We start from the raw sequence: 26,156 nt of genomic DNA, 5'->3' as shown, positions 1-26,156 counted from the left end.
ACAATATAAAAGTTAAAAGATGGACATAATAATACAAACTGTTTGAAAGTCAAAGCCTTTGAACTAAGGAAGATGATAAAACAGGCAAGTATACAATGTTACATAATACTAAACTATATGATATACCTCCAATTACTGTTTTTAAAAATTAAACAATACCTTTCCATGAGGCACATACAAAGCATGAAGGTGATGTGCTCAGCACCACACTGCAGCCTGGAACAATGAAATTAACAAGACTAATGGATGGGCCAGGTGACACTTAATGGGAAAGGAAAGAGCAGAACCCTGTTGGGAGACATTGGAAGGAAATTGGCAAGGATGGTCACGACTGCATTGGTCTTACCCAGGTTTATAAAGCAAACTGTGGTTGCAGCAAGCTCACAAAAGTCTTCCTAAATTTATATTTGAATGAGCTGCAACAAACTACCCAAGGTCCATCAAATTAAATACAAATCCAAAAAAAGTTTATTATGCGCCTTACCCTATTGCATATTCTACATCGTAACACCTCCCTTGCAGTTCCTGGTGCAATTTGTTAACTTCAACTCTTTTGTCCACCATTGGAGGGAGAGCTTTTCTCACATGCTCCTGAAGCCGGTAAAAAGCTAACGATGGTTCATTGGCAACAATGTGCATGTTTTCAGAGATCCTCTCTGTAGCTGGAATAAATAAAATATCACATAAGCTTTAAAAAAATTACTTTATGTTTACTGACATGTAAGTTTTTAATAATTATATTCTCCCCTTGTACTAGTTCCATTTAGAACAGGTTGAAATAATATCTTTCTCTCCTGTTCTTCCATAGATGAAAAAAAGCAAATAGCTTACATGAAAATCACATTAACCGACTGTGCAAGGGTACAATGTATTTAAGTAGGCAACTTTCCACTTTATGAACTTGTTTAAATTTTCTTCTACATTTACAGACACGTTAAATTTGACACAAGTACACATTTTTATGTAGTTCAGCAATTCCATTGCAATGATCATAAAGATCTTGTGGTTTTGACAGAAATACGTAGTTTACAAAGAAAGAATATAACATCCATTGTTCACACTAAGCGCAAAGGTATAAAATTATCCACAATATATTTGTGAAAGAGTCCATAAACATAGAAAGAAGTTGAACATTCTATTGATGGACAATATATTTACTTCACTTCATGTTTATCATCGTGCACGTAATGCTTTTAAACTGGAACATAATATAATATTGAGTTACTGAATGTCCTGTACTGTGACTAGAAAGTAAATACGTGTCTTTACACTTCGAACTATTCAATTTTCCACAACGTATATAAAATAATACTGATACACAAATCACAGTCAATATTCTTTCGCATTAAATAAAGGTAAATTGATAATTACAAGTTCGACATTCATGTAATCAGCCTTAACAATCAATTAGGTTCACAAATTTTTAAATGTCATAATTCACGCTGGCTTATCACAAACATATTTTGCACTAGCATGTAATTGAGTTTTGTATTACACAGAAACACATAAATTTACGTATAATTGAGGAGGAAACAATCCTTTTAAATTTGCGATGATAATTATTATTCTTACACTGAAATAAAAACAAACTTACAGGAATTCTCTTTTGCATTGCTAGAATCAGCTGTTGGTAGACGTCGCCATATTGTAGGTAAATTTCAGCTCTCCATAAGGAGAATGGATCGCGAGTACTCGTATATGACGTCAAGTCATACATCCAGGGACTCTAGCTTGTCGAGGTACTGCTGCCATCTACCAGATTCCCATGACACTACGTAGTTGTCGCCTTTCCAGTGATGCGAGAGGAAAGAAGATTCGTTGAGAGTCAAGATACTGTTGCCCAGATTGCGATGTTGCACTCTGTGTTAGCCCATGCTTTCGGGTTTATCACACTGTGGGTAACATTTGATGTGAGACAGTATGTGTGATAGTCTGTAAACTTGGACAGCATTAAAATGTAAAGACATTTTATTTTCGACATTTTATATGCTATTTTCAAACATTTGTAGTACTTTCCATATATGTATGTACAAGTTAACTCGGGTTAATAATTATGGAGGTTTTTTGAATAGTTTTGTGACCTTATTTGACCCCAAAAATAGAATTTAGTTACTGTTCCTTAATTGCCGAAATTGGTACATTACAAACACAGAATAAAAAAAATGTGTAAAATAAGGACCATTTTTGGGAAAATAATGCCGTGCTTTTCAGCGTGCTGCATGGGAATAATAATTAAAATTATTATTATTATTATTATTATTATTAGTAGTAGTAGTAGTAGTACAGGGTGGCCACTCTAGGACCATGATAAAAATCAAGTACAATTCCCGGTTTTCTAGGCAAACTTTCCACAAATTCAAGTGTAAAAGCAGATATTTTCTCTATTTTAACCGTACGTATTACCGCTTCTCACAACCCCCACACAAATATATTAACAATATACAGGGTCTGTGCGATTCCAATGTATCACAAATATTATATATATATATATATATATATATATATATATATATATTTAAAATATTTAATTGAATGTTCGGAGTTTACATTTGCCATTTCACATACTCAAACTCGAAATACATCTACAAGCACAAGTCACGTACTAATCTACGAAAATTTTTTAATTATATAAGAATCTGAAGCTCAAATTTACCTAATCAACTTCAAGATATCTTATCTTGCAATAATCTTCTGTCTGTCAGATAGATCGTTCTGCAAAGGACACGAACAAAGTCAACGGATTCTGTTTTATTTTCCACACAGCTTCTTTTTTCTTCTTCGGTAAAAAAAAGCTAAATTGTGAAAAAGTTGCCTCGGGGCATTTGTAAATGTATAAGTTAATTTGGATTAATAAAAGTTGCAATTTTTTACATCTACCGAGAAAAAATCACGTACAATTCACGCATAATTCCTGGAGACAATATTTCACACATAATTCCAGGTGAGTAGTCACCCTGTAGTAGTATTGTCACTGATCTGTGACTGTGATAAATTGGCCATTTTTTTTCACAGCACTTTTCATTTTTCAAAAATCTCAAGGGGGAGGGTTAAACCTAGTACCCCCCCCCCACTGTGTACGCCACAGAAATATAGAGTATAATCATTATGTACTAAATGGTTACCTGACCATGTTTATCTCAGAGAATGTGAGATTAATGGACAAAGAATCTATGCAATTTGTATTTTTAAAAATAAATAATCATATTTTTTTAAAAAAATTAAGGTTAATTCAAAATATTCCAAGTTTTCAAAAAATAAGCAATTTGTAGGGGTGAACGCATAGCATTATAATGGAACCACAGACCCACAACTCCTGTGCACCATACTCCCACGAGGCAGGGAGGGGCAGGGTGAACCATGCTTCCCTATGGCCTGAGCTGAACGAATCGAGGGGAAGGTTTTTTGTTTGTGGTCGCTCTATACCATATGGTAACGGGTAATAACTCTAAAAGGGAGAATGTTTTTTTTAAAAATAATTCAAATTCCCTTACTAGTACATAACAACTGATATTAGACTAAAAAAAAAATATTGACACAAAATAATTCATGCATTTAAGGGTTAATCCTTAGACACAAAGGGCAATTTTTCCAGTTTAGCCCTTCACGACTAACATTTTCATGTGGGAAATTTGAAATTTGAATTATATTTTATATCTTTGAAACTACGAACACTAGTGTTACAAATGATACCTCGTTTTGTTCAGTAAAGATTAGGCTACAACTGTATAGTCCAAAAACCATAATTTTCCTTTACCAAATAAAAGAAGAGGAAGAAGAAATTAAAAAATCTTGTTTTTTAAAAAAAATTAATTTCATCGGCCCCACGTAGGCAATGCCAGAACGTGAGCGTTCAAAACCATAGCTGCATTTTACTCAATATGTGTTCCATTCTGTCAAGACATCCCAACTTTCAGAGGAAAAAAATATCTTCCAATGTAAAAGCTGTTGATTTTTTCCAGTGAGAAATTTAAAATTCTGAAAGTTTTCAATAAAAATTTATATTTAGGTAACTAGGAATGCTAGAGTTACAAATTATAGCTTATTTTCTTCAGTACAGTCTAGGGTACAAGCCTTTCATTTAGCAAATTGCCTGATGTGTGTAACATTCTTGTGGCAAGAATTGCGCACTTGTTGCTGATACTTTTGGAGGTAAAAAAAAAATCTAATTTAAAGACAGTGATTTTTTCGGTGGGAAATTGTCCCTCCTCCCTCCAAATATAGACATACGTCAAGTCTCATATGACACTTAAAACATGTGTGTCTGACCATTATCAGAGTCACAGTATGTCCTAAAAGTTACGTACTACGAGAAGAAGCTCCTTGTTCCACTATGGAACAAGCCGTAATTTAAAGGTTAATCTTTAGTGGAGGGACCCTTGTGCACCAGTAAACCCTCTCTGGACAGGACCCATTGAAGTGCACACTTTTCAAACTTCACGCAAAGTACAAAAAAAAAAAAAAAAAAATTGTAGCTTGAGAACTAATTGTCATAGAGAGATGAAATTTGCAGTTTTTCCCCCCCGGAATAATGGCTTTTAGCAGTGGTCAAATTCATACATTGTGCTTCCCAATAATGAGTGTTAAAGGAGGAAGAAGTCAGTGATCAAATTCATACATTTTGCTTCCCAATAATGAGTGTTAAAGGAGGAAGAAGAAAATTGAATTTAAATAAAAAATGGCATTCGGCATGTAGACCGAAAACAGCTTCCAGAATTTCACTTCTAGTGTCGGCCCTACGGATGCTGGATGGACCAAATTTGGAGGGAAGCAAGAGAAAAGACCACTCTTTGAGGATATGTAATGCCCTTGCCCCAATTTTGAACTATGCAACATTTACAAAAGCCATAATTTCAGTAAATTTCGAACATTGGGTGTTTGCCCCTAGGTTCCGACTGGACCCCTAATTGTCGTACGTTGTTAAAGTGTTCTTTAGTTCTCATTATTACATGTGAAAGTGAAATATATATATGAAAGAAGTGGTAGTTGAGGAGTTATGGCCTTTTTTTATAAAATCTATCCTATAATACTCAGAAGGAAGCGAAGGTCATTTGAAAATCCGCTTGTTAATAATAGTAATGATGGATATGTTGTTTTGTAATTCAAGTATGTTACACCTTTATGTGTATGCTAATGAACAAAAAACAGAACTGAAAAAATCATATGTAGTTCTCAAAATACGGCACATTACTTGCTGCTACATGGTGTTGGGATATATACATACACACATCCCATTCATCCTCAACGAGTTTACCAAAGCTTTACACGCTGTTACTCATGGGGTGTTATCAGTTTCGTTTTCAAATGCTTGTAATTCGAGCATCATGCAAGTGTGAAAGCCAAGCTATCATCTACCTTCCTTTTCAAGTAGCCCCTTCAATATGATATCAAAATCCGAAATACCAGTCATCAATAATGTTCTCTGAGCCATCATTGTTTTAGTTGTGTTGGAGGCGTGAGAAGGAAGCACAGTAATCATCAGCGAACGACTGTATTTTTGCCTTTTGTTACAAAATATTTTATTTACATCTTAAATAAAGTAAATGAAGCATCAAAATGTGTATTATTCATGAAGAAAATATACATATATTGCATATACTTCCTGATCTGAGTCAAATTTAGCAAACAAAATCATTACAAATACAAAAATACGTGGGGTGAGCACCACTCTCACCCGTGAGTAATGGCGAGTAGCACCAGGTTAATGCTGATGAGATGCGATAAAGAAAAGAAATGTTCTAACAAAATTACTCATCAATATGTTCAGATGCTTTCTATTAAAGATCAAAACAACTGTAGGTCCTTTGTTTCCCTTTTGTTACTATGGGATAAATTAAAGATAAAGGACTAACTCCTCAACCAATACATCTTTTTGAAAAATATGAAATGTACATGTAAGAATAAGTAAAAAGAAACACTGTAAGCAATGTACGACAGTTCAGGGTTTAGGGGGAAACCAAGTGCAAAGGCCCAAATTTCGAAATTTTCAGTAATTACGCAAAATTTCCATTTTTTTTAAAAAAGTGGTCTTTTGATGTGCTTCACCCCAAATTTGGTCCATCCAACGTCCATCGGGAAGATGCTAGAAGCGAAATTCTGGAAATTGTTCTGCAAGCTGACAACACTGTCACTTTATACAATGTTGTTATTTTTTTTAGCCAAGAAGTATCAGTCTGATTTCAACGAAAGCTTGCATGGTTGGAGGAATGTACCACCACTACACACTACATTTTTTTATTCACTTCGGTCCATTAGGGGAGCACGGGCATTTTTTTTAACACCAATTATTGGGAGGCAGAATGTATAATTTTTACCTCACTGTCTTAAAGAAAGAAAACAAAACCAATTTAATCTCTCTACGAAAATTAGTTCCAGAGCTTCGATTTTTTTTGTACTTCGCGTCAAACGCTTGAAAAGGCGCTGGCTTTAATGGGAAGACCCTTGCATGAGGGTCTATCCAATAATGGTTAATTTCACTTCTCCCTTGGAAAAAAAAACAAAAAACACTACCCCTCCTGATGTAAAAGTCTGTATTTAGGGATCGCCACTTTTCTGATATATGTATGCAAATGTTTATATTTATATCACTTCATGAAAATCTGCAACTTTTACGTTATCACCAAGTGCAGAGATGCCTGCAAACAGGTAGTCTCTCCAAGCATTTTTCTTTTTAACTTGCAACAATGTAAAAAAAATCGTAGCTTGAGAACTAATTGCCGTAGAGAAAAATATATATATTTTTTAATGACAGGAATGAAAGTTACAGGAAGAAGAAATTCAAAACTTTTTTTAAAAAAATGGTATTCAGCATGCCTCTGTAGCCACCACATCAGAGCAAAGTAAATGAAAAAATGTATTCTGTAGCAGTGGTACAACCATGCAAATGTGCATTGAAAAGAGGTAGATACTTCCAGGGGAAGAAAATAATAACAATGTAGAAGACTGGTAGTGTTGTTAGCTTACGGAAAAATATTTCCAGAAAATGACATCTAGTGTCCACACTATGGACCCTGGTAGACCCAAATTTGCAGGAAAGCACTACAAAAGACAACTCCTTGAGGACAAGTCATGTCCATCCCCAAATTTCGAAACTTGGACGTTTCACACTGGACCCCTAATTGTTGCATGTTGTGAACTTGTTTTTCTTTTTGCATTATTACATGTAAAACAGTAAAATTAAGATTTATCAGCAAAAAGTGGTGGTTGAAGAGTAAATAGCCCATTTATAAGAGCTACCCCACAGTGTCGCGTGGAAAAAATTGACATTTTCAAATTGCTTTGGGTAATAATACTAACAATGAATATATTGCTTTGTCATTCCAGTAGGCCATACCTTCATAGGTATATAAATGAACAAAAAAGACGGAAGTGAAATGCAATCTGTAGTTTTCAAGCAACGGTGTGTTAATTGCAGCAGCCTGGAGATGGTTTCGATTGAAACCAGCCATCCAGAATGCCATAATTTGGATGGTTTCAACAACGTAAGTCATGCACTAAAGCATAAGGGACGAAAGGGAGTCATTCTCACCTTTTTTAACCTTCACATCCAAATCAGGATCACTCCGAAGGGGTGGTGACATGGGTCCACTTGGCCCTGAAAAGAAATGAAAAGAAATGGGTTAAAACAATGTATATACATACATAAATACGAAATATGAATACCTTATTGTAATTGGTTATGCCTGAAAATTTTGCTACATGAAATAAAAAATGCAACCTTAAAAACTCATTGTTATGCATTCAATGGAAAAATATGTAAAATGTTTAAAGCATGAATATATGCTCCCATTCATATAACTTTCAATCAGTGTTTGTTCAGCTATTAACCACATAAAGTTTGTAGTTTTCTGCATGTTAAGAAAATAACTACATCCATTATAAGAAAACACATACAAAGCATGTCTTGTAAAAATATACGAGGGATGCTCAAAAAGTAATGCCCCACAATTTTTTTTTTCTCATTACAGGTTCAAGATATCGAAGTGTCCTGTTCCTCAGTCCGACTGTGATGCTTCCTTAGTTTGTGTGCAGAGTTTCACTTTAGATCGATAGGCGGTAGCAGTGTAGCGGTGAGTAAAGATGTCGGGTCTGTGTGACACTCGTTGCAAACAGAGAGCGGTACTCTTGGTACTTGGTGGCCGAGAACGAAAGTGTGGTGAATATTCACAAATGGTTGTGTACTGTCTATGGAACATCTGCAGTGGACAGGAGTACCGTTGGGCGGTGGATGAAGAGGATTAAGTCCGCAGAAGGTGATGAAGTTGAACTGTGTGATCGTCCCCATGCTGAGCGTCATATTTTATCTCATATCCTCACTGGTGATGAGGTGTGGGCACAACATTACGAACCAGAAACAAAGAAGCAATCGATGGAGTGGCACCACACACAATCACCAAAAAAAGAAGAAGTTCAAAACAACAGCCTATGCCGGTAAAGTGATGATCACAGTGTTCTGGGACATGTTTGGGGTCGTTCTTGTTGATGTTTTGGCCCAAGGTGAAACAGTAAATTCTGACAGGTACATCAAAACATTGGAGCAACTGAAGAAACACTACAGGACAGAAATGTGAAGGATGTGTTGCTTTTGCATGACAATGCAAAACCACACACAAGCCTGAAAACCACCGAGGCAATCGCCATTTTGGGTTCTCTGATCTCGAAAGTAATGCCCCACATTTTTTTTTCTCAGCTAATATTTAATTGACGTTAATGATATTGCTACAGAATATTGTTGTATGTATCCTCTATACAGGTTATTTTTCAACATAATCTCCCTTCACTCCTATGGCCTTACGCCACCTTGGAACAAGGGCTTGTATGCCATCCCTGTACCAGCTTGCGGGCTGTTTCTTCAACCATCTTTTCGCAGCATGAATCATACTCTCTTTGTCCTCAAATTTCACACTGCTCAGTGCATCCTTCATTGGCTCGAAGAGATAGAAGTCGGAAGGAGTGAGATCAGGGCCACAAGCAAACAGGATTTAAAATATGCTATTTTTGAAGGCTGAAATCAAAATGAGACGTCATTGCAAGTCATTATCAATAATATTTACGTCTTCTACATGCTGTGAAAGTTTGTCAGTGGTTCACAATCACACCCTTTGTATGTGTGTGTTACCCAGTATTCACACATTGATTTTATAAAATGAGAAAAATTTTGTATGGTTTTGATAAGTATCGTAGAAAACATAGAATACAGTAAATAGAAAAACTGTCCATTTACCTTTCATACTTACAATCTCTCGCCTTTTGTGTACGAAAATCTTCAATTTCGTCAAATTTTGACACCACGTGATAATTTGACAACTGTGGTTGTTTTTTTATTTAAAAAATGTTATTATTATTAATAACATGTTGGTTCTGAAATACCTTTTGATTGATTGTAAACAACAAGCTCCTTTCGCAGCCCAAGTTCCTTTTGTTTTATTGAGATTTCATTATGCTATGAATGCAATTTTAACATGACTTGATTTTGATTTACTTCTGTTAACACATACTGCGAAGTTTTAGCGATTACTTAAGATTTTGTTCAACATATGCTTTCGTAGTTAGGTTAGGCAGGCCAGGTTTGGTTCTCTTAGAAGTCCCTAAATGCATTCTACTACGGTTATGATTTACTTCTACATTATTTCCCACTAGTCTACGATACTTATTTTCGCTTGTCAATAGAAAATACAGTGTCCATGGGAAGTGTGCATGCTTGCGTAAGGTAATTTTTAAGTTATTTTCTCCTCAACACAAATAACTTTTTTCAAAATACAAACAGTGCTCATTACTTTAAGGATGGTTCAAATATAACATAATAAACAGAAACCAGCATGGATTCCAGAAAGGGAAATCAATAAACACAGCTCTAGCACAGTTAATCGAATATGTAACCGAAACATTAGAGAAACACGAAGCTGCAAACACTATATATCTAGATCTTTCCAAGGCATTTGATAGGGTAAAACATGACCTGCTTATGGTCAAACTAAGCAATATAGGTATAAGAGGGATAGCTTATGAACTTATACAATCTTATCTACAGGACAGAATGCAAATTACTCAAATAAGCTCCAACATGCATGGTATAGTCACTAACTTTAAATCACAAAGTAGGAAAGTGTTAATGGGGGTACCTCAAGGATCAATCCTGGGGCCCCTGCTCTTTATTTTGTACATAAACAACGTACCAGAATACCCAAACACAAAAATTGTCACCTATGCAGATGACACAACTGTTCTTGCCAGAGGTATCGACCCTAGGAAGCTTGAAATAAACACTTTTATCACCATAAACCAACTGGCACAATACTTAACTTCACATGGATTAATAATAAACAACAATAAAACAAAATTTATGATATTCAATACAATCCGAAACATGGATTTTGAGTCACAAACACTATGCATAGACAATGTGCTCATAGAAACTGTATCTTCAGTAAAGTTTTTGGGAATAACACTAGATCAAAAATTAACGTGGGAAGAACAAATTAACAACATCTGCAGTAAACTATCATCTAATCTATACCTGCTAAAACAAATGGCTGAATATAATTTAACAGAAATTAACAAATGCATATATTATGGACTAATTTACCCCTATGTTGAATATGGCATAATAGCTTGGGGTGGATCATTTTATAATAATACTGTCAGAATACTGAGACTTCAAAAGAGAGCACTTAGAATAATGTACAAACTAGGCTGTAGGGAATCTTGCAAAGAGTTATTCAGGGAAAAACAAATAATGACAATATACTCCCTATACATCTATAAGGCTATAACGTTTGTTTTAAATACTGGAAGCATGACTAAAAATAACCAATTACACAACCACAATACAAGGGGGAAAGATAATTATTACCAGAACCAACACAGACTCAATATCTCAAAACAATCACCAACGAATGCCGGAAAAATATTCTACAACCAGCTGCCTCATGACATAAAACTGATATCTCCAAAAGATAAACAAATACAAACAATAAAAAAATATTTGACAGAGAGAGCTCTCTACAGTATCAGAGAATTCATGGAACAAGACAATACAAGGCCAATGTACTAAAAAATATGTATTATAATTGTATTCTTATTTCAATCATGCAACAATGATAATGTGTTTTAATTTTTATTGTAGTGTAATGAAGTGTATTTTTTAATTTTTACTTTGGTGTAGTGATGTAATGTACTACACAATGTTTCTTCTTTTTTGTTATGATGTACTTAACTAATTATTATTTCATTATGTATCTTGACGTTTTCCATGCCCTTTTAATCAAGGGTCAACGGAAGAAAATAAAATTCAATTCAATTCAATTCGTGTGACAATGATTGCCAAAAGTCTACGATAATTAGTCTTCCTGCCAGGAGTAAATCATAAAACAATCGGAACCATTACTCCTTTCACCACTCGCTACTGTTATCAGCAGGGTTAACTGATTTTCTAATGTGAACTGCAAATGTAATACTTCGATGGAGGCTGCATGCATTACTGCTTCAAACAATAATGAGGACTTGACTTGAAACCTGTTGGCCCAATAGTATGTATAGTGGTAAAATCTGTAAATGTGCCTTCTCTAGGAGGAGTTTCGAGCAATAAAAATAAAAAGTATCTCCAGAATTTTTTCGATTTCACACAGAAGGGAATATCTACCCCTGCCCTGGTCTATCTGCATCTTTTCATCTTTTCCCAATTTAGTTACATCGTAAAATCCAAGCACGGGAATCCAAACATGTGCACCCTCAAATTTAGTGTCTCAGCTTCAACACCAAGAATCACCTTACGGTGCCCATACTCTCTTTGACAATAGTTTATAGCAGGAAATTGGTTGAAGATTGTGGTCACAAAAACTGCATTCTGTCAGACATAGCAGGCTTACACCTTGCAGTCCCTGTTTGGAAATTCTGTTACCTTTTTCCATAGTACATAAGGTTATTATATATCAAGCTCTATCACTACTCTAATTTCTTTTATCCATACTATAGCTCTTTTCCAGTGTTAAGGCGGGCGCCCTATAAGCTGGCAAGGGAAGTGGGGAGCTGGGAAGCAACCAATCCAGCGCAATTAGAAACGCAGCAGCCAGTAGAATGAGCTTCACGTGGTACTTTTCTTCGCCGCATCATGTCTCTCGGCGCCACTGCTGTTGTCTGGTTGGTCTGCGGCATAATCCCCACTTCCCTTGCCAGAACTAGGACCAGCTGCCATAAGAGTGGAAAAGACCTTTAACATGAACACATTTGCCCAAGAAATAAATTCAAAGGGGCCATTCACCCACTGTACCCCCGTGAGAATTACGTTGAATTTTTTTTATTTGATATGTGTTTTATATATCATATAAATTTGGTTCCAGCATGTGGAAAACATAAATAACAGAGTATGGTCCGCATAACTAAAAACCTACCAATTTGGAGTACTTCCGCTGCATTTTATTAGTGAAAAAAAAAGTTTGAATGCACACTCGCAGAGCGAAAGAACATGTTGTAAATTGCTATCAGCCCATAACCTAAGGACATAAACTTATAGCTGTTGTTGTGCAACATCATGTTCAGTGCTATGTTCATTTTCATAAAGCCTTTTGGCTGTTCTGCTTCATGGGAAGGTTACATGCTACGGTAACAGACATACTTTACTTGAGAAACACATTTCTATGAGCTAAAAACAACTGAAAAAGTTCATAAATCACATGATCTTCATTTTCTAGAGGGGGTACAGAGGGTGAAAAGTACCAATTCCAATAAAAGATTCAATAATACAGGGTGTCCGGCTTAAAAGTATAATAAAAGAAAAATTAATAACTTGACTAGTAATTAAGATATTTATTGGCGGTTTGCTTCTACAAGTATGTTAACTCAAAATGTTTTTTTACATACCTAATACACCTCGATATGTGCACCATTAGTGGCGCGACAGACATCTAATCTGTATTCCACTTCTCTCCAACTGTTTTGCAGCATTGCAGGCGTAACATTAGCGATAGCTGCACGAATGCGATGGTGTAGATCTGGTAGATCACGAACTGGTGTCTGGTAAACTTGATTCTTGATAAACCCCCACAGAAAAAAAATCAAGTGGCGTAATGTCTGGGCTTCTAGGGGGCCAAGCAATCCATGGACTACCTCTCCCAATCCAGCTATCTGGGAACTCATGATCCAAGAAATCCCTCACAATGTTTGCAAAATGGCATGGTGCGCCATCTTGTTGAAAGATCACTTCACGAGGAAGTTGTGGCACAACATACAGCTTCAACATGTCGATGTATGTTCTTGCATTAACTGTAGGCTCCGCGAAGAAGAATGGGCCTATAACCCTGTCCTTCAACAATCCACTCCACACAGTCACTTTCGGAAAGTCACGTTCCCACTCCATCACTACGTGGGGGGGGGGGGGGGTTCACTTCCCCATATGCGGCAATTGTGCGTGTTTACTTTGCCGGAAGTGTGAAATGTAGCCTCGTCCGAGAAACAGATGAAATCGAGGAATGCCTCGTTTTCATCAATTTTTGCCAGAATTGTCTCCGCGAAGTTCTTCCGTCGTGGCCTGTCCTCGGGCTTGATTTTGTGACGAAGCTGCCTTTTGTACGCCCGTAGGCGCAACCTTTATGGACGACATTGTGTACTGTCGAACGAGGTAACTGTAACTGCCTACTTGCTTGTCGGATTGACTTACGAGGGCTCTGCTGGAAGGACGATCGGATTAATTCAACAGTAGCCTCTGGAACTGGGTGCTTGGCATGGCGGCCCGACATCGAAAGCAAACTTCCACTTTCCCGAAGCTGCTTGTCCCACTTCTTGATTGAAATGGAACTGGGAACATCGTCGGTTGGTCGCAGTCCATATTCACGCCGAAAACGACGTTGTACCAGTGTAACAGACTTTAGTTCCGCGAGAGAAAGCACACAGAACACCTTCTGCTGTGGAGTCCACATGGCTACTGACGCGCGCGTTTACGTGAACAAAGCAGTTACGTGCAGTTACGCGCATGCGCACGCGGTACCAACTGCCGCAAGCATACGTAAAAAAACATTTTGAGTTAACATACTTGTAGAAGCAAACCGCCAATAAATATCTCAATTACTTCTCAAGTTATTAATTTTTCTTTTATTATACTTTTAAGCCGGACACCCTGTATTACATAAATATTGTCGAAGTGCAGTGCCATGCATCGCACACCCATAACTGCCGCCCTGACTAAAGTAAATCCGTAACAGTTCTGATTGTTTTCAAATTCTCCTAGGAGACTAATTATAATAGAATTTTGGCAATCATTGTCACACGAAATTTGAACCTTCATTAAAATAATGAGCAACGTTTCGATTTTGAAAGAAAGTTATTTATGTTGAAAAAAAAAACACCTACTCAAGCATGCACGCTACCCATGGACAATGTATGTTCCGTTGACAAGAAACTGTAAGTATCGCAGACTAATGGGAATTAATATAGAAGTAAATTGGAACCTTAGTAGAATGCATTTAGGGACTTTATTACTAAGAGAACCAAATCTGACCTGCCTAACCTAACTACAAAAGCATATATTGAACAAAATCTTAAGTAATCGCTAAAACTCCGCACTGTGTTAACAGAAGTAAATCGAACCATGTTAAAATTGCATTTGTAGCATGATGAAATCACAATAAAACAAAAGGAAGGGCCAGTAAATCTATTCCTCAGCAAAATAAGATGCTTATGCTATTTTGAAACTTTGAAAGAAAGAAAAAACATACGTTGTACTTACCAGGGTGGTTCATTTTATCCAACATCTGGGCTGCCTGGAATGAAACCTATGGTTTGCTACTTCAATCTTCTCAAAAATTGTTTAAGAACTATGCAGTAACGTTCTGAAAGAAATACAAAACAATGTAATGCAGGAGATTCTTCACATTAAAAAAAAGGATTCCGATTGTTTTATGTTTTTCAAATTCTCCTAGCAGGAAGACTAATTATCGTAGAATTTTGGCAATCATTGTCACACGAAATTTGAACCTTAAATAAAGTAATGAGGACTGCTTGGATTTCGAAAAAAGTTATTTATGTCGAAAAAAAACAACTTAAAAATTACCTTACACAAGCATGCATGCTTCCCATGGACAATGTATTTTTCCGTTGACATGCGACTGTAAGTATCGTAGACTAGTGGGAATTAATATAGAAGTAAACTGGCACCTTAGTAGAATGCATTTGGGTAAATCCAAGTTAAATCAACCAGTGCATAAACCTTTGATGTAATGGATTTGGCTAAATTTTGGTATACATGTTTCTTATCATCTGAAATATAGAAAACATTTTTTATTTTTTAATTTTTCATGTTGCCACTTTTTGAGTTATTAAAATTTGCTCACTGCTGGAACTTTAAATACAATTTACAAGAAACCTGTTTCAACTACAGGGCTGGGCATGGTCTCATTTTAAAGCTTTTGAAGAAGGCTTTCATTTGATATACAACATGCTTGGTTATTTACGAAAAAAATAATTTGAAAGTGTTTTCAAAATTTTACACATATTGGTACACATCTACTGAGGTTCAGTCACAATTTCAAGTTGGAATCTCTTTGGTATCATATGAAAAGTGAATTCCTTTCAAGATTATTTAATTTAACATATCTTAAATACAGAAGCAATATTCACGCCACAACAGTCATGTTCAAATTAAAGCTCATTAAAAGCTGAAGAAAATGACACCAATTTGAGCTCTCTACGTCAAATAGTTTTTGATCCATTTAAGGTTGGGTTTCCAAATTTGTAGAAATAAGACCAAAAAGTTGCATAATAGCAGGAGCCAGCGGTACCCACACTGTATGTGTTTGTACCACTCATCAAAATGTTAAAATCATGATAGCTGGAGCTCACTTAAATAAAATAACTCTCCCAGGTCATGAAAATCTATTAAAAACATACCAAGACTGTCTCTCAAAAATAATTTGTAGTGTACCACAACATAAGTGTTTTCTAGATGAGTGTGATTCCTGTCCCAGCAATTTCAAGGCAGCCTTGAGGAAGAGACGATTGAAAATATAACCTGCAAGCAGTAGATCGCTGTTTTTTTTTTGAGACAATTACAGTATCCGGCAGATATTAGACCAGTGGACTGCCAGATTAACGAAAATGCATTTTAATAGCAAAACCTATGTTTATTGCACAAAATATTACACAAGATGTACGTAGGTACATATATTAAAATGGAAATTAGTGTAGTGCTCAACGCCGGACTACTGGTCCATGTCCATGATGAAGCTGTGGTGACATGTTATTTTGCTAAGAATTACTCATTTATTTTGCAGGATGAAGTACAAAGGTTCCACTGGAACAACTCAATGGCAACAATTCATCCATTTGTAGTATATTTTAAGGACAATGAAGATATCCTAAAACATAAAGAGTTATGTCTTCATTTCAGACTACTTGATTCACAACATAGTTCTTGTCCACGTTTTCCAAAGAAAGCTTTTAGATTTCTTGAAAATTGATTGTCTGCCAAACTCACAGAAAGTATATTACTTCTCTGATGGTTCAGCAGCAAAATACAAGAACCGCAAATACTTTGCAAATTTGTGCAACCATCATAGAGATTTCGATGGCATTGCGGCTAAGTGGCATTTTTATGCAACAGCACATGGTAAGGGAGTGTGTGATGGTGTTGGAGGGACAGTAAAGAGGCTGGCAGCCAAAGCTAGTCTCCAGAATGCTCTTTCAAACCAAATCATGACACTACTCCAGCTATTTGAGTGGGGAAAGGAGAACATTCCATCAATAACTTTCTTTTATGTGACAAATGACGAATATTTGGAAGAAGAGAGACTTTTACACACACAGTTTGGTGAAGCTGTAGCTGTAACAGGGACACAGAGGTTTCATGCATTCATACCAGTAAGCACAGAAAAAGTGGAGACTAAAATGTTTTCTGCATCTGACGAAACTTTAGTACACTGTGTTAAAGTTAACGCAGATGTTGAAAATGTACCCTTTGAACACATCACAGGTTTTGTAGCATGTGCGTATGATGCCAATTGGTGGGTGGGATGTGTACTTTCGAAAGATGATGTAGAACATGAAGTGTAGGTGTCTCTCTTGCATCCTTGTGGTGCAGCACAGTAATTTAGTTATCCAAAGTAACCAGATGTTCATAAAATCCCAAGACATGCAGTCCCTTGCAAAGTGGACCCTGTAACAGCCACCGGTAGAACATACCAGCTGAAGCAAGAGGAGATGACACAAGTATCATACATTTTATCAAAGAAAGACTTTCTGTATCACCAAGCAGTTTCTTGGTATGTATGCTTCTGTATTTATAATGTGGTTAGTATGTAAAATATGTTAACTTAAATAATTGCATGGTCTTGCAATTCACTTTTCATATGATACTAAAGAGATAGCTACCACCTAGAAATTTTGACAACCTTCAGTAAATGGGTACTGATATGTGTAAAACTTTTGAAAATTTCATTTTTTGGAAACTGTAAAATAAAAATGTGAAAGACCTTTCAAAATTTGTTTCTCACAAAAAACCAAGCATGTTGTATATCAAATGAAAGCACTCTTCTCAAGCTTTAAAATGAAACCATTCCCAGCCCTGTAGTTGAAACAGTGCTCTTGCAAATTGTATTTAAAGTTTCAGCGGTGAGCAGTTTTCGGGGAATTTTGTCAATTTTCAAAATTCAATAACTAAAAAGATGGCAACATGAAAAATAAATAATATTTTCTATAGTCCAAATGATAAGAAACGTGTATACAAAAAATTAGTCAAATCCATGACATCAAATTCCAAAAAATTATTTTTTTGGTTGATTTGACATGGAATTACCCATTTAGGGACTTTATTTTAATGCTAAGAGAACCAAACCTGACCTGCCTAACCTAACTATGAAGGCATATATTGAACAAAATCTTAAGTAATCACAAAAACTTTGTAGTATGTGTAGACAGAAGTAAATTGAAATCGAACCATGTTAAAATTGCAGTCGTAGCATGATGAAATCGCAATAAAACAAACGGAACTTGGGCCAAAAAAGGAAAGAAAAAATAAATCTTTTAAGTTACATGCAACAAAAACTATTTACAAGCACACTAAATATTATGAATAGTAAACAAAAGTCCTCATCTTGTACCACATGGTCAGAACAGGTATTCTAAATGGGCTCAAAGTTAGCTCAAATCCTTATAGTTACTATCAAATTAAGAAAGTAGCTATTTTTTTTTCAGTGATAGCAGAATACATCCATTGCCCATTGAAAAATAATGTTAGCCTGTAAATAGGGTTGCCAGATTTCTAAAATAAAAAAAAAAAAATGGGATATACAAATTATATAGACATGGATATAGTTAAATTTATTTTTTACAACATTTTTAAACATTACAAAATCAATTGCTGTTTAAAGCATTGTTAATCCCTAATGTTTAACATTTTGGCAAAATATATTAATATTTGAGTGAACTCTTGGCATCTTTTAAAAGGACATATTTTTCCAATGCATTACCATAAAATTCAGAACATGACTTATTCTCATTCACTTTAGAACTTGCAATATGCTTTCCACTGTCGTTAAGTACAGCCGATTTCATTCTTTGGTCCACTGTCCACTGAACAGTCAGCATATAAAATATGATGTATAAAATGATTTTGAAATTTGAATTAGTTATTTCTTTAGCTAAATACGGGACAAATGGTTGTCCCGAGAACATTTTCCAGGATACCGAGACATTTCTTTAAAACTATTATTTATTTAAAAATTCCCATAGGCAAATAACATTAAAAAAAAACACTAATCTGATACCTAAGCAACCATTGACGAATGGCAAATTCATGTTAAACAAGTTTGGCAAATTAATATGATGTACAACAGGTTCATCCACAAAGCAAACCAAGACAGGGAAAAGGGGCCACAAATAACAAAACTAGAAGGCAGGGCATGGTACTACATTCGTATAGTGGAAACACCTAGAAATCATTTCTTTCACTCTTTTTTACATTGGTAAAAAAGGTAAAGTGTTCCTCTGTGCATAGCACCACGCCATGAAGGCGTATAGGGGGTGTGGGGGTAACGCCCCACACTTTCTTGATCTGGTCGTGAGTGGGGGTGATGTGATCAGCATCACGCCCCTGACCGCCTTTACCCCCCAGGGTTTCCCCCAGGTACCCATGTTATTCGACGCTGGGTGGGCGCCGGGGCCGCTTCCACCATTAGAAAAGTTCCCGGATTTGAACTGGCCGGGGATCGAACCCGGGACCTTGAGCATGGTAGTCAGACGCGTTACCGACTGAGCCACCGCGGCCACTTTGCTAACGTACAATTCTACATTGCAGAACATTTCTTTAGGTGTAATAATGAATTTCTAATGAAAATAATGTATATTTTTAATTTTTTTTTCTCTTTCCGGTTCTGTAACACACAATGTGGCGACAGCGTACTGGTTCATCACACGTTGTGGCAGTGTTTTGTCGATTTGGAGCCTGTATGCAGTGTTTCCAACCTTCTTCACTGAAAAATACCTAATTTCGTGGCCGGATTTGAAATTATGCTAATACCTCGTTTGCCCCACAAACCATCGATGTTAGCCCCACGAACCATTGATGTTAGCCCAATAAACCATTCATGTTAGCCCCACAAATCATTGGCATTACCTCGATGAACGTTATAAACCTTAGATAAACTCATTTCCGTAAGTAGTTGTGTAAAAATGAAGAAATGTGTCTCCGATATACCGAACTTTTATCCGGAAGCAGCGGTGGCTCAAGGGGGAGAGCCGCTATGCCATGGCACTACCCTCAGAAGAAATGCGTACATAGCCCAAGTATTGTTAAATTAATACATTGAAAGTTTACAGACAAGGAAATTCGAATCTTGCAATCGGTCAAGCTGACGTGACGACCGCCCCAACCACAGACTAGATATGAACCGCCCCAACCTCCTCACTGCATCACCAGCTGTTTCGTATCCTCGGCGAGGCAGTGTTCTGCGCCACTTAAGAGCTGGCCTAACCAAGTTGAAACACGTGAGAAGTCTCTGCGAGTAACATTTCCACCATGAGCCAGGAAGAAGGTGGCAGGGGGTGGTGTTAGCCCGTAAGACACCACCTGTGCCCATTTTCGCTTTGGCACAGCGATGGAACTTTCGCAGTGTTGACACAGTTGCCATCTTCAGAGATAAGTCGCTAAATACGATGGATTTGTAAGACCCGTTGGGGAAGTAATTCTTGAAAAAGGTACTATCTACTTTTCTGCCAACTTTTGGAGAAACAAACCTAGTATTTTTCCAAAGTTAAATGAACATTTTGATAATAGATAGATGCACCTAGAGGGCCATCCAGATTTTTAAAAATATAAAAGTAAAAAATCCTATGGCGATGCGAGTTTTCTTTGGCATTTTGACAATTTCTTTTTACATCAAATGTCTAGAATATTTTCAACATCCAGTTGGAATACGTGTATATGGGGGAGGAGAAGCTGAGAAAATTTGTTTTCCCTTGCTCTTGTAATTGTGTTTTTAGTGAAGTGTCCTGTAGTGTATACAGATAGGTTAGTGGGTGAAGATGAATCGTATTAGTGTTTTAATACTTAAACTCACACTGTTTTCCACGTTACCAAACGAGGATAAACATTTTGGCCAGCGGGGCAACCTCAAGAAGGGAGCGGGGGGCATTGTGGAGGTTTTCTTTTTCGATTTCTTGATCACGTTGGCACTACCCATCATACTTGCCGCCGGCCACTACTGCCCGGAAGTGTTACCCAGGGCATCAAATGAGGCCGAAACTTCAACAAAAATACAAAACCGCCATGATTACTCCTGTCCTGTCCATAATAGCGATATTAGTGTGCAGCAATTGGAAGTTGGACCATGGTTAGTGTTAATTCATCATTAGGTAAATATGTGATAATACCCGGACACCTTTCACTCATTTATTTCCTTAATTTTACCAATGGTACTTACCTATTTTGCCTTGTGGAACTTTCTTTAAGGTGAAGTTATGCCTTTTTCAATAAAATAGTGTCAACTTTTCATATTACGATTGATTATTTGTCTTACTTGTTCCGCTTCTATAATAGACAATATGGCGTGCACGCGTAATGGATCATGGCATGCCAGCTTGTGTTTTGACGATTTTCAGCACACAAGCAGTGTTTCAAACCGTCATGACGGCAAATTACGTACTATTTCGAGTTTTTTTTTTTCATGTTTACCTCCACAAACCATGCACGTTAACCCCACAAACCATTGACGTTAGCCCCAAAATCCATCCACGGGTAGCCCCACAAACCATTGACGTTTGCCCCAAAAACCATCCATGGCTAGCCCCACAAACCATTCACACAAGGTTAGGTTAGGCCTGTTAGGTTAGGTTCCATTAGCACTCATTTCACCCCTAAATTCATCGAAAAAAGAAAGCGCCGCGAACATAGTTAAAAATAGAAATTTTCGTAAAAAGAAGCACGTTTGGAAACACTGCAGAGATCGCATGACTTTCAGCGCTCTCGCCATCTGCACGCACACAATGAAACAACGGCATAATGTGGCAGGCAATGCCAATTTCTTACGTAAAAAGTGATTAGTTCATGTTCGGCAGCATTAAACTACAAAGTTTTTACTTTCCGTGAAAGAAAATACCTCCAAGAAAGTCCAGAATGCTAAAGAAACTCATTTCAGTAAGTACTTTCTCCTGTAAATTTGAAGAAATCCATCTGGGCGATATCGCATATTTACCATAAATTTAAATATACTTCCTCAAATGAAATTGCTTAAAACATATGACATATCGATCGGTATAAATTGACAATACCGGAAGTATCTCTGATTACTTTCAAATTCGGCATACTCACTAATTTTGGCCTCGTAATCACGAATCTGCAGTGAAAATTTGGTGGTCACGTCTAGAAATTGCAAAATAACCTTGTCAATTACCGCTATGGTTCTCCATACACTAACATGGAAACGATATGAAGAAGTCTTCCTTTTCGCACAACGATCTTGCTACCAACGTTGCTCAAGTATTGTGCAATAAGTGATAGCGTTGATTTGCATGTGAGAAAATGGCATCTTGCATAAAGGTGGAAAACATGTTGGTACTAGTTTACTATCCTTCGGACACATTTATTTATTTTTACAGAAGAAACTACTTACCGTAATAAGTTCCTGTAGCATTGTCGAACATCGGGAAGGTGTTTTGTGTGATGTGGGAATGTTTCATAGCTGAAATTCATGTTGTTCGTTGAAAATTAATTCTCCATTGGCACGTGGTTAGGTTAGTTTGGTTAGGTTAGGCAAACATAGTTAAAATTTGGTGTCATGTTAGTATCAGGATCTAGAAATTGGAAATAATTGCGAACCATTGGCACGTGGTTAGGTTAGGCAAACATAGTTAAAATTTGGTGTCGTGGTAGTATCAGGAATATATACACTATCTGGCCATTCGTCACCGGACACCCCATCAGGTGGCATCATGGTGTGGTCGTGCTTCTCCTGGTATGGTCTTGGTCCTCTTGTGTTAGTGCGTGGAAACATGAATGCAGATGCATACCAAACGATCCTGGACAATTCTGCGCTACCGACATTGTGGGCACAATTCGGTAGTGGTCCTTATCTGTTGCAGCACGACAATGCCCCATGTCATACGACAGGTGTGATCAACACGTGGTTCGAGGATATGGGTGTGCAAAAACTTGATTGGCCCACCCAAAGTGTGATATCAACCCGATTGAGCATCTTTGGGACGAGTTGGAGTGCCGGTTGAGAGCCAGGCCACACCGCCCAAAAAACACTAAAGAGTTGTTCGCCGCTTTGCAAGAGGAATGGAGCAGGATTCCCGTCGAAACCTATCGCAATTTGGTGGACAGTCTTCCTCAGAGGGTTGCGGCTGTACTTGCTGCGAAAGGTGGCCCCACACGATACTGACGGACGCCTGAAACCGGATTAAACTACTCGTTCCAGGTGTCCGGTGACGAATGGCCAGATAGTGTATAGGCCTATTTGGTTGTGAAACAAAAAAAATTGCGAAAATCGACAGTTTCCATTCCGAAAACTAACGCCTTATTTTAGCTTATTTTGCTATTTCTAGATGTTCTACACCTTCAGGAATGTTCCGCGAAGCAGATACGTAAGTACGAATGTCAAAAATTGACGAAACGAAAAAGGGTAAGAATTTACAATATAGAGAAAGTCTCCAATTTCGTTAATTTTCGGTATACTAACTAATTTTGGCCTCCTAATCACGAATCTGTTGTGAAAAACCGGAGGTCACGTCTGGAAATTGTACATTTTGATGAAAAATTGTTCGTTAGCGCCAAAAACCATCCACGGGTAGCACCACAAACCATTGACATTAGCCCCGAAAACCATCCATGGGTAGCCCCACAAACCATCCACGGGTAGCCTCACAAACCATTGACGTTAGCCCCAAAAACCATCCACGGGTATCCTCACGAACCATTCACACGAGGTTAGGTTGGGCCTGTTAAGTTAGGTTCCATTAGCACTCATTTCACCCCTAAATTCATAGAAAAAATAGTCATCATACTACAATTGGGTAAATATGCGATATCGCCCGGACAGATTTCTTCAAATTTACAGGAGAAAGTACTTACTGAAATGAGTTTCTTTAGCATTCTGGACGTTCTTGGAGGTATTTTCTTTCACAGAAAGTAAAAACTTCGTAGTTTAATGCTGCCGAACAAGAATTAATCACTTTTTACGTAAGAAATTGGCATTCCTGCCACATTATGCCGTTGTTTCCATTGTGTGTGCAGATGGCGAGAGCGTTGAAAGTCACGCGATCTCTGCAGTGTTTCCAAACGTGCCTTCTTTTTACGAAAATTTCTATTTTCGCCGCGCTTTCTTTTTTTGATGAATTTAGGGGTAAAATGAGTGCTAATGGAACCTAACCTAACCTTGTGTGAATGGTTTATGGGGCTAGCCATGGATGGTTTTTGGGGCTAACGTCAATGCTTTGTGGGGCTACCCATGGATGGATTTTGGGGCTAACGTCAATGGTTTGTGGGGCTACCCGTGGATGGTTTTTGGGGCTAATGTGCATGGTTTGTGGAGGTAAACATGAAAAAAAATCGAAACAGTACGTAATTTTCAGTCATGAAGGTTTGAAACACTGCTTGCACACTGAAAATCGACAAAACACAAGCTGGCGCATCATGACGTGCCATGATCCATTACGAGTGCACACCATATTGTCTATTACAGGAGTGGAACAAGTAAGACAAATAATCAATCGTAATATGAAAAGTTGACAATATTTTATGGAAAAAAGCATAACTTCACCTTAAAGAATGTTCCGCAAGGCAAAATAGGTAAGTACCAGTGGTAAAATTAAGGAAATAAATGAGTGAAAGGTGTCCGGGCGTTATCGCATATTTACCCATCATTATTACATTATGGTATAATACTAGCCCCATCTAATTCGCTGCACTTTTTGACTCGCTTTGCACCGAAGCGTCTAGTTGTTTGCATGGTGCAGCACAGAGTCGTCTGGTTCGTTGATTTGGAGTCAAGTAGTGAATTTGGTGTCAGCACTGTCTGCACATCCTTCCAGACTGGTGTACTTGTGGTGTATGCTAACTAATCGAATGACCGTTTAAAGCAACAGACAGGCATTTTTTTGAATCTTGTGAACTTGAACACCACTTTCAGTCTAGTTGGTTGAACGTAATTTCCTTGCACCATCCTGACACTAATGCTAATGCAATGAATTGTAGTCATTAAATTAACATTTACAGACATTTGGTCTGTTCGGGAATGTCATTGCAACTAGCTGTAGAAGTCATACCACAATTTTTTTACTGATGATTAGGGTGTCGATAGGTCTGTGGCCAGCTTATAATTAAAACAAACTGTAATTTCCGGAGAAACCTACAAATGCACGATAATTGTTTTCAACGCTTTTAGAGTATAAATAACATGTACAATAACGCGTTTGCAATTCAAATTTATTTTGCTAAGGAAAAAAAGAAGCTAGCTCTCCAACGGTAACACTTTACTATACCGGAGACGGATTTCTTCAAATTTATAGGAGAAAGTACTTACGCAAATCATTTTCTGTAGCGTTGTTGATGTTCGGGAATGTAGTTTTGGTACATTTTAATGTGAATGCATGTGGTTTTCTACGAAAATCTATTTCCGACGCGCTATTGCTGCTGCCTCCATTTGCTTTCTGCATGAGAGCACAATACGCTCTGGTATTGTCCGTATATGCTAAATTGAACGAAAGGAGTGCTAATGGAACCTAACCTAACAGACCTAACCTAGTAGGCATACCTCGTCCCCGTGATGGTTCGTGGGGCTATCGTGAATTTTTGGACAACAGTAAGTACTCGTTGATGTAAGAAATATACATTATTTTCGTTAGAAATTCATTATTTCACCTAAAGAAATGTTCCGCAATTTTAATCAAAAACATTTTCACTACGTTCACAAGTCCAGTCATATTTAGGTTTTGTTAGTTATTCAGAACGCAACACTATCCATAAAAATACAACTTACTTGTTCACGACAGTTGTACATTTGAATCCCATGAATGAACACTGATTAATTTTCATGTATTGTGCACAACCTTTTGACTTTCTCTTTCGTTGTATTGACACAAACGTTATCCGTAATTGTTTGACGTTAGATTTGAAGATTTGTTCAGGCGTTCCTCGTCCCCTAGCTCAGGAGTTTATTGCAGTGCAGCCGATTTGGGGACGGATCTCACTTATCGCACAACACTTTAGCAAACTTGTGTTCTGACGTCACTAGAAAAAGGTTTTAATTAAAGGCTAGATGCCTACATTGTCAGGTTGGGCTAGCTACGTTTAGTTCTCTTAGCCTAAATAATAATTCTCCATTGTATTTATGCTAATGGAACATAACCTAACCTCGTACGCATTTCTGGACTGACGTCAGAAGAAAGAACACAAGGTAGCAAAGTTGTTGTGCGACAAGGAAGACCCATTTGGGGTTAGGTTAAAACAACTGAAATGGGTGATGCGCTGCGAGCACAAGCTCCAACGAGTTAGAATAAGTACCAGAGACTACATCGCTCCTGCAATGGAGTTTGTCAACGAGTTAGAATAAGGGCCAGTTTTTCAATGTCCTGTTAATCTCTCTGTTAACTAACTGCCAGTTGGAGATAACAGCCAGTCTAAGGGCCGGTTTTTCAATGTTCAGTTAAGGTTCATGTTAGCACGTAACTGGAAGTTA

General features: G+C 37.3%; 2 protein-coding genes across 3 annotated transcripts in view; one reads left to right on the top strand and one right to left on the bottom strand.

Annotated features, from left to right (window-relative positions):
• The window catches only part of LOC145991103 (pyridine nucleotide-disulfide oxidoreductase domain-containing protein 2-like), a 79,188-nt gene extending 71,162 nt beyond the window's left edge, over positions 1-8,026 (top strand). For both annotated transcript variants that reach the window (XR_014442007.1, XM_083126845.1), the window contains exon 12: positions 7,965-8,026. The gene's annotated coding sequence lies outside the window, so the exon portion shown is untranslated. The remainder of the gene's footprint in view (positions 1-7,964) is intronic.
• Positions 1-25,659, bottom strand: part of LOC145991105 (BLOC-1-related complex subunit 8 homolog) — a 56,059-nt gene extending 30,400 nt beyond the window's left edge. The window contains exons 1-4 of the mRNA XM_083126847.1: positions 25,458-25,659; positions 14,717-14,819; positions 7,526-7,591; positions 485-662 (exon numbers count right to left, since the gene is read on the bottom strand). Coding sequence (XP_082982973.1) covers positions 485-662; positions 7,526-7,591; positions 14,717-14,741 — 269 coding nt within the window. The 5' untranslated portion in view covers positions 14,742-14,819; positions 25,458-25,659. The remainder of the gene's footprint in view (positions 1-484; positions 663-7,525; positions 7,592-14,716; positions 14,820-25,457) is intronic.
• Positions 25,660-26,156: the final 497 nt, after the last annotated feature.

Source organism: Lepisma saccharinum, chromosome 8 (genome assembly GCF_977018435.1).
Source record: "Lepisma saccharinum chromosome 8, izLepSacc3.1, whole genome shotgun sequence".
NCBI lineage: Eukaryota > Metazoa > Arthropoda > Insecta > Zygentoma > Lepismatidae > Lepisma > Lepisma saccharinum.
Note: the sequence above shows the minus strand (reverse complement) of the source record. Positions and strands in the feature narration are given on the sequence as shown.